This window comes from Aplysia californica, unplaced genomic scaffold (genome assembly GCF_000002075.1).
Source record: "Aplysia californica isolate F4 #8 unplaced genomic scaffold, AplCal3.0 scaffold00269, whole genome shotgun sequence".
NCBI lineage: Eukaryota > Metazoa > Mollusca > Gastropoda > Aplysiida > Aplysiidae > Aplysia > Aplysia californica.
This window is the reverse complement of record NW_004797539.1, coordinates 745123-754494: the sequence shown is the minus strand read 5'-3', so window position 1 is coordinate 754494 and position 9372 is coordinate 745123. Positions and strand designations below refer to the sequence as shown.

The 9372-nt window shown below is 40.1% G+C and overlaps 1 protein-coding gene across 6 annotated transcripts in view; it reads left to right on the top strand.

Annotated features, from left to right (window-relative positions):
* Positions 1-9372, top strand: part of LOC101858114 (transformation/transcription domain-associated protein) — a 110515-nt gene that overhangs the window by 97880 nt on the left and 3263 nt on the right. For all 6 annotated transcript variants that reach the window (XM_035970456.1, XM_035970455.1, XM_013084050.2 and 3 more), the window contains 10 exons: positions 210-417; positions 791-880; positions 1620-1713; positions 2146-2253; positions 3093-3200; positions 4356-4472; positions 6719-6934; positions 8023-8164; positions 8383-8579; positions 8966-9071. In XM_035970456.1, the coding sequence (XP_035826349.1) occupies positions 210-417; positions 791-880; positions 1620-1713; positions 2146-2253; positions 3093-3200; positions 4356-4472; positions 6719-6934; positions 8023-8164; positions 8383-8579; positions 8966-9071 (1386 nt within the window). The remainder of the gene's footprint in view (positions 1-209; positions 418-790; positions 881-1619; positions 1714-2145; positions 2254-3092; positions 3201-4355; positions 4473-6718; positions 6935-8022; positions 8165-8382; positions 8580-8965; positions 9072-9372) is intronic.

The window sequence follows — 9372 nt, the reverse complement described above, 5'->3', positions numbered from 1 at the left end:
TCTCTCTCACACCCACACACACACACACACACACACTCACACACTCACACACTCACACACTCACTCACTCACACACACACACACATACACCCCTCTCCTCCACTGTCCCCTCTACCCTTTCCCCCTCCCACCTTCCTTTTTCCTCTCCTCCCCGTTTCCCCTTCTCCCCTCACACTGCACCTCACATCTACTCACACATGCACCCCCAGTGACAGACGCCACCATCACCCCCCACACCCTGGGCTTCATCAAGAAGCTTGTGAGCACGTTTGGCGTGGGCCTGGAGAACGTCAACTCTACCTCCTCCAGCCTGTGTGGGGCAGCCTCTGAGTCCTTGGCCCACCGAGCTCAGGCCACGGCACAGGACCCTGTCTTCCAGAAGATGAAGAGCCAGTTCACCACTGACTTTGATTTCAGGTGTGTGCTTTGTACGAAAATTAAATACTGTTGTCTCCATTTCAGAAAACATGCAGAGTAAAAAAAACCAGTCTGCCAAATGAGCGTACGTTAACTGCGCAACAACATTTTTCTCCATAATTTGCATTCCTAAGAACGCATTCTTAAAAGAAGTCTGCCTATGAACCTGATTTGTCTTGAGGAAAATAAGTATTTTCATCATGACTTTACCACTGGAAGCTGATATTTCTGAAGAAATTCAGATTAATAGTGCAGAAGAGATTCATCAGTGTATTATTACAAGATATCAGCATATACTTTGTCAGTTCTCCTCTTGTCTTGGCTCTGATTTACAATGAGGATACTCTGCTCATACCCCTGTTACCCATTTCAGTGTCCCTGGCTCCACAAAACTTCACAATCTGATCAACAAGTTGAAGAAGTGGATCAAGATCCTTGAAGCTAAGACAAAGCTGTTTCCAAAGTGAGTCATTTCTCTTGTTCACAGTTGCAAATTAACAGATAATAACATAGCTATAGTGTGTGATGCCTTTTTGGTCCCACTAGAAATAATGACAGCCTTGGCCATTAGTCATGATCATCAAATATGTATGCCTGTCTATCGAATAAGTTGTCTTTTTATATTTAGCATGCTCATATCACTAGCTATACATAACTTCCTTTTTTAATTTTGTACAGGATGAAACATGCTACTTAAGACTTAAGTGAAAACACATAAGTTGGGTTTCTTTTTTTTTAAACTAAGAGACTGTCTTTTATTTATCATTTTTCTTGTGTATGACAAAAGCTGCCAGCTTTGACAAATAGTTTTGGGACATGAAATAGAAATAATGAGTAAAAGCTGTCTATAGAAATGCTTTCCTCATTCAATATATGTCTACCATTTCCTCAGGATTTTTCAATGTTGAGTTAAGGGAGGGCGGGGTTTGCACGAGACTTGAGTTCTGGGTTTTGTTTTTTTTTATTTTACAAATTCAAGTCATTCGTGAAATGTTAGAGGCACTAATGAAGAAAGAAATGTGTTGTGATAGTCAAGTTGTGACCTTTAAGTCACAATTTCTCTTAGATAGTTAATAGTCATAGTGAAATAATATGATTTTAGATATTCATCCGTTCTTTCAAATGAACTTGAAATACTAAGTTCAAGTGTTACCATTTATTGTCTCAATTATAGTAATGAGGACTTTCTTGTTTATGACCAGGTCCTTCTTGATCGAGGAAAAATGCAGTGTGCTGAGTAACTTCACTGCCAACACGGCGGAGATTGAAATGCCTGGAGAGTTTCTCCTGCCTAAGGTACAGGCGGTAGGGTCTGTTGTAGCACAATGTGCATTGCCTGTAGATATACATGTAGATAGATAGATAGATAGATAGACTTATCAATAAACCATAATGTATATTTGTGTGTTTGTTTTTCTGTAAACGTTATTACAGTGCAAGGGCTGATAGCAATGTTAGAAGTGGTGAACTTTGAGTTTTATTACTCTGTTGTATAAAAAAATGAAATTATGATTAGATTCTTTCAATTTATCTCAACATTGTGACAAATCTTATCACTCTGCATTGAAAAAATCAGTTTAAAATTAGATCACTCATTAAATGTCAACTTTCTGAGATGGGTAAAAAAAAATTGTTGGGGGGGGGGTCTTTTGATTACTCTATCAAATTTGCTTTCTCTTTGTTGTGCCTTCACATGCTCTGTCATTGCCTCTTTCTCTCTATCCCCAGCACAACCACTACTATGTTCGCATCGCCCGTTTCATGCCTCGAGTGGAGATAGTTCAGAAGCATAACACGGCAGCCAGACGCCTATACATCAGAGGGCAGAACGGAAAAGTAAGAACTGGTTTCTGTTTCCTTACAGTTTGTATTCAGTTCTCTAAAGTATTGGTCTTTTATTTCAGTTTTAATGACGAGTATTTGGTTTGCGTAATTCAGGTTCACACTTCATCATCACTGGCGTTTGAGGTGCAACAAGTTCTTCACGTTTGCACTTGGAAGACTCTAGTTCCAGTTCTTCAGTTGGAAAGTTTTTATCAAACCTAACTGTTGGGGACAGACAGGGTTGAAGGAGCCTGCCTCCTAAATGAGCTAAAATGTGTTCATGGGAGTATAAAACATAATAATAACAATTTGCATCATCATTGATTGCTTAACTATTTGTGGATGATCTAGTGTCTGCTTCCAGGTGTAAAGTTTTCCCATCCTCTGTCAATCTGAATGCTTCAACAATGGCCACCCTGACCAAAGACTTGTACACTTAGACCGCACACTGTCATGACTGCTGCTCATCACTTTTCTACAAAAACTTAAATGCAAAACATCGTTACACCCAAATCAAGGATAAAACACCAGGCTTTCTAAAGTCACGTGCATGCGACACATTCCCCCCTTCCCCTTCATTTAGCTCAAGTGATGCGCTCCATATTGAACCAGGAATAGTTACTATAAAATCGTAGCTTGCTTCCCAGGCAGTTGAGATTGTTTCAGAGTGTTCTAGGGTCTGCTTGGGTAATAATAATAGCTGTGCAGCTTTAAAAAATGCTGTCTTCTATTATTGTTTCTGTTGGATTTTTATCATGTCTTTTCGCCACATGTAGTGGCTGTTGTTGTGTGGACTTTTTGCCCTTTACTCAAACAAACAGGTGTTTTGATTTGACAACAATTTTTTTCAGGAGTACCCGTATCTGGTTGTGAATGACGGTTGTTTGATCGAGTCGAGACGAGAGGAGAGAACTTTGCAGCTTCTTAGGATGTTGAATCAATTCTTGACGAAACAAAAGGTAGAGTAATGATAATAATGTAGAGATTTGTTAATGTAGTCTGGCCAACATGTTGTGTTGGTAGAGGTTGGTGTTAGCACCAATTACATGTACATTGTTTGTTGGCTCATATTTACTTTTTGCAGCCTTTTTTCCCCATTATGAAAGTCACTGGGAGATCAAAATTTGATAAAAGATATTGGCGACCCAAAATGTTTACCTTGCGGATATGTTTTGTGGTGCTAATATGGCCTAACTTACTTACTGAATTTTTTTTAGAAAGCATGATCATTGATGTTTCGGAATTATGGTCCCTTGAAATTGAAAGAGATGGATGGGGAAACGAATTATCTCAAAGTCTCAGAATGCCCATTTGCATAATAATGCCAGCCAGCCACACTAGGCCAGGCCAGGCAGCTCTAGCTATTTATGTATTTGTATATGCCAGAAACCAAAATCTACTCAGAAAGTGCCCTTGAACAACAAAAGATTGGGCAATATGGCAGACATGTTATATCTTTTCAATTCATTTAGATAATGCAGCTCATAGTTTCCCCTGTTCTTTATGGTTGCATATTCCCTTTAGATCTGTGATTGGGGTAAGCCTTTTTACACCATATGTACATGCATTTTGTATACCTTCTCACTTCTTATCCTTGTTTATTTTCTGTCTTGTTTTTTCCTGACTCTAAATGACATTTATTGTCTTGATGTGTTTTTTTTTATTCTAACAAACTGTTTCAGGGGGGGGGTTTCCTGTCACTAAGTGACCATTGTTGTGTCACGTTAATGTTTTTTCTCTTTTGCTCAAATACTCTTTCAGTAATTTTTATTTTCCCGACACTGAATGGCCTTTTTTGTGTCTAATTTAGTCTAAATGTTTCTCTTTACTCAATTTAACTCTTCCTCCAAATGATCTGTGGCTACTGGCGGCTGTGTTGGAGCATAGTAAGGCACTGTGCAATCACATGCAGAAGATGGTTTGATTCCCATGCACTGAGGTTGTTTTGTTTTTTTAATCGAGTATCACTTTCTGTCTCCTGGGACGTTGTATCCCTTTTGGATAAGTTGAACCTGAGAGGCAGGCTAGAAGCGGCTTGCCCCCGGAATATTATATATTATAATTATATATTATAAAACATCCACAATAACAATCACTATTTGTGCCTGCCTCAGGAAACAAGTCGTCGTCTACTGTATTTCACCGTTCCTCGAGTGTTGTCGGTGTCACCACAGCTCAGACTTATCGAGGACAACCCAGCGTCTGTGTCACTGCTGGACATCTACAAACAGGTATGTGTTGTGTTGTCAGGTGTCTATATTTCGGCCTCATAGGGTTTCATGTTTGTGACGTATTATGTTTTCAAGTCTATATTTAACCCATATTATGTTGTCAGATCTATATTTATGCACTAATATTTTGTTGTTGGCACAAATTCGTGAAAGATTTTTATTCAAAGAAAAATACGTGTAGCAAATATTTTTAAAGAAAAGACATTCAAGTTCTTTTTTATGTTAATGATCTGAAAAATATCATTTATTTTATGGAATTAATAAGATTAATGCACAGAATTTAACTCACTTCAGACGGGTCACACAACAGTTGCGTGACCCCCGCCGCGACGCTCGCGACGGGTCACACGAGCCCTGCGTGACCAACTTTGGAATTTTTTTTTCGCTCTACAAATCACGCACGGATCGCGAGACCCGCCTCGTACCCTTGTTTGGCCAAGCCTGAGCTACTTAGACTTCATTTCATATCTCTGGGGCCGGTAGTTTTTAAGTTATTGAAGGTGAAGGACAGTGACCCCAACTGGGGTTGAACAGACCGGAACTTGCGCTTTGTTTTTTTCTATACAGCTCATAGTAATCCGACAGTCGCGTCGTAGTAACGGTCGAAGAAGTCGCATGAACCAGAATCACATAATTTTGCCGTTTTCTATACTTCTGTACGTTTTACTAGTTTTAGTGTCTCAGAATATGATGTGTCTAATAGTTAGGATCCTGGATATGTACCTGAACACGGCCCGAGTCGTAGTTTTAGAGCTAGATCTAGCACTAGTACCGGTGTTGTTTTTCGCGCAACGAAATCACAACGCCGTGCCGTACATCTGTCTATGTATTTTCAGTGTATGGGTCTGAATTAATGCACAGACCAGCGTTTATACATTCACCAAACACTCGCACATGTATACAAATCAAACCAGAACACTTTGAACTTTTATTTTTGTTGTTGTAGTGAATTTCATTCCACTTGTCACGTCTCTGGAAATTTTTTGGAAAATCAAATTCATGCCAATTTTTAAAAAATCATACAAATTAAAGTATTAAACTTAGACAACTTTGGTTTTTTGTATTAGATTAAGCTTGTATGTTACTTTACTGTGTCAAAAAATAATTACAATAGGGTAATTCTGAGAGTTGTGGTGATTTATTGAAATACCCCCAAAAACGCCAGTCTTCAACGCTTGTGACTGGTGAAAGGGCCCAGTCGCAAGTGAGTTAAGTTGAGAATGAAATGTCGGGAAAATTTTTGTCTGTCCATTCTTTTACATACCACCATGGAAGAAACGCATTTTAAGAAGCCATGTCCTGTCAAAGGACAAACATGACCAAACCATTCTTTTGTGAACAATATAAAGCAGGTATATTAAACGAAGAACTAAATGATTAGAAATAGATTGCTTACTCGCTGCACTGAACATGCAGATGTTGCAGAGCTCCGCTGTATAGTTATTTGGCAGTCTTGCCTTTTACTCTTATGCTTCTATTGATTTACTTATTTCAGTGACTAACTTACAACAATTTTTCATTACTTCTCCTGGTCTTTTTGTGACAATTTGGTTTGTGTTGTGGGTCCATTGTCCGTGACTTCACTCTTGTTGTCTTTATTCTCTCTCTCTCTCTCTCTCTTTCTCTCTCTCTCCCTCCCTCCCTCTCTATCTCTCTCTCTCTCTCTCTCTCTCTCTCTCTCTCTCTCTCTCTCTCTCTCTCTCTCAACACGGGCGGTTTGAAAGCATCAGTGGAAGGTCCTACCTCTAATATTAGTTTGTCTGTTGGGCTTGCTTTTTCCTTGCACTAACCTTTGTTGTGTGGACGTTTTGAGAGGTTTTTTTGGTTTTGGTAAGTGTTTTACGGTTCTTGCAACAGCATATGGTCATATGAACGCGCAGAACACACGCATTAAGCATTTTCAGTCTGGTAGTATCAATTTTAGCAGCAACTACCGAGCCTAAAGACAGCAGTAAGGATCCAGGAGTAGCAGTAGATAGAGTGAGAAGCCATGGTGAAAGGAGGGAGGAGGAGGCAAAAAGTGGAGGTGAAAGAAGAAAATTTTAGAGAAGAAAATTATTCGTTGCTGTCAGGTGGAAGTGATTCTCTTTAGTTTAACGGAACTAAACTGAAATATGTCATATCAGTATATGTACATCGTGACCTATGATGTGTCAATGTGATACCCTTTAGTCAAACAGAGTAAAATGCGTCATTTCTGTATATATACATCATGACAACCTGGTTTTTCTCTCCGGCTGTCCCAGCGCACCAACAAGCGCGGTATTGAGCCTGACGCACCGATCGCCCGATACTACGAGCGGCTGGCCACAGTCCAGGCCCGCGGCTCCCAGGCTTCCCACCAGGTACTGCGGGAGATCCTGAAGGAGGTCCAGACCAACATGGTGCCCCGGGGTCTCCTCAAGGAGTGGGCTCTCAACACTTTCCTGGATGCCACCGATTACTGGACCTTCCGTAAAACGGTGAGTGGGTCGGGCTGTCATGTTTGTGTTGTGCCCTTAAATTTCTGCTTCGGCCACCTCCCATAATCCTCATTGTTCTTTCCAACGTGCTTTCTTCATTGCTTCATCTTATTTCTCAGTTTGCAAATGTTCATTTGAATGTGTTTTCTAAAATTTCAACAACTTATTTGTCAATTAAAAAAGATCAATTTACAACGCTACAGGGTTCTAAGGATTAACGGTGCAACATGTGTCTTACTCTTTAGTTATAGTTCATTTATTATCAGTGTCTTTCTATAAGCACCAAAGTCTTTTTATTTTTTTATTTTTTAGAAAAATTTAGGAAAAAGAGGATGCCCAAATCAGAACCATGACTTGGGCACTTGTTATTTTTCAATTAAAAACTTGGAATGAAATAAGGAAACTATATTTTATGATGCCCCTTGGTGTCTTGATTTGAATGATGGCTTTATCAGTCCTCAGAGAAATTCGCGCCCGCAACCAGCAAGTTGCGCGCATAACTTTTGCCCTCAGCGCAACTTTTACCTTTTTCGTTCGCGAATTGTTGCCGATTTCACGCAAAATTTGGAAAAATAATAATAAAATTTCATTAAAAACACCAAAATTTTCTTCCTCAAGTAAAAATAACGAATAAGTGTAAGGGGGGGGGGCAAAAAGTCCCAAACAAAGTGTAAGATTATATTTGAACAGCCCCCAAACCACGCTGGTCACACCTGCCCGACGCCAGCGAGAGTGTAAGGACCTGACGCATGTGTCAAGGGACAGACTGTTTTTGTACACCATGTAACCTCCATGCAGTTTTGTTTTGTTTTTTTGAGTAGACATTCTTCACATTTAACTTCTGATTTTGATCCAACAAAACTCATATTGATTACTTTTGATTGCAATGAGCATAGCAACAATGTATTCCAATAGTTCCGAGGCATTGTTTTAACTCTACACGTCTTGCAACTTTGATTGCAACTTTTGCTAATTTTTCTTGCAACTTTTGCTATTTTCAAATGCAACTTTCTCTGAGGACAGTTTATGGGGGCGACGATTGTAAAACGACCCTGACGATATGGTGTTGTTTTTATATGTTCCTCCAGTTGACCATCCAGCTGGCTTTGATGGGACTGGCAGAGTTTGTGCTGCATCTGACCCGCATGAACCCAGACCAAATGTACCTGCACCAGGACTGTGGATATCTCAGTATCTCCTTCTTCAAGTTTGATGTCGATGATCAGACAGGTGAGTATTGTGTGTGTGTGTGTTTGTGCCTTTTGTGTTTGCTTACCGTGTGTGGGGGAGTGGGGGGTTTTGATATACCAACATCAATCAGGACTGTGGATATCTCAATATATCCTTCAAGCTTAATGTGGATGATTAGATGGAAAAGTATCCCCCCTTCCCCACACACACACACACACGCATGTATTCATTAAACGTCTCTCAACTTTGACCTCCAGGTGACCTTGACGCTAACCGCCCCGTTCCGTTCCGTCTGACCCCAAACATTGCTGAGTTCCTGACCCAGACCGGTGTGACGGGCCCGCTGACCGCTGCTATGGTGGCCACAGCCCGCTGCCTGGTCCAGCCCCAGTACAAGCTGCCCTCTTTCCTGAGGACCATCCTGAGGGACGAGTACATCTCCTGGCACAAGAAGGTTTGTCTGTTACGACTCAAAGCTCTTTTCTTTTGCCTCTTGGTGGTCCCTGGTTTGTTCCTTCTTTCTTATCAAACATCTGTCGTCTTTATCTCCCCTCCTTCTTTTTTGTATTTGTTACTCTCTTGTAACACCTCTAATCTTTTGCACTTATACAGCCTTATTGTGTTGCAAGTGCTGTAAAACTTACTAAAACGTTTTAAAATTTTATAGTTGCCCCAAGATTGAGAATTTTTAAACAAAAAAGCATGCTGTTATACTGCAGGAAAAAAGTTGCTGGGTTGGTTGTTTTGGGGTTGTTTTTTTATCTCAAAATGGAGTTACAGTTGTTTTCAGTCTTGTTTCATAACATAGCAAAAATAATTTGTTTGTTGTTGTTGTCTCAGAAAATGGAAGAGTTGACCCCGACTGACGAGCCCCCAGACATGGAAGGAGAACAGCTGGTGACCCTGGTGAACAAGGCCGTCTCCGCCATCACCACCAGAGTGCAAAGTAAGACCATTTTTTCTGGATTTTTGTATCTTTGCTCGACTGAAACACCACCCTAAAGTCGGGATACTTTGGGCAAATTGTGTGTGTCTGCTTGTGGCCATGTTTTTGTGTTCATGTGTGCAAGTATGTGAGAAATTGTGAAAGTATATATGTGTGCATCAATACTTGTGTATGTGTATTTGTATCTGTGTATCTGTGTATCTGTGTATATATATATTATATATATATATATATATATGTGAGAGTATGTATAATATGTATTTGTGTGCCTGTGGGTATAGTAAATGAAATATTCTGTATC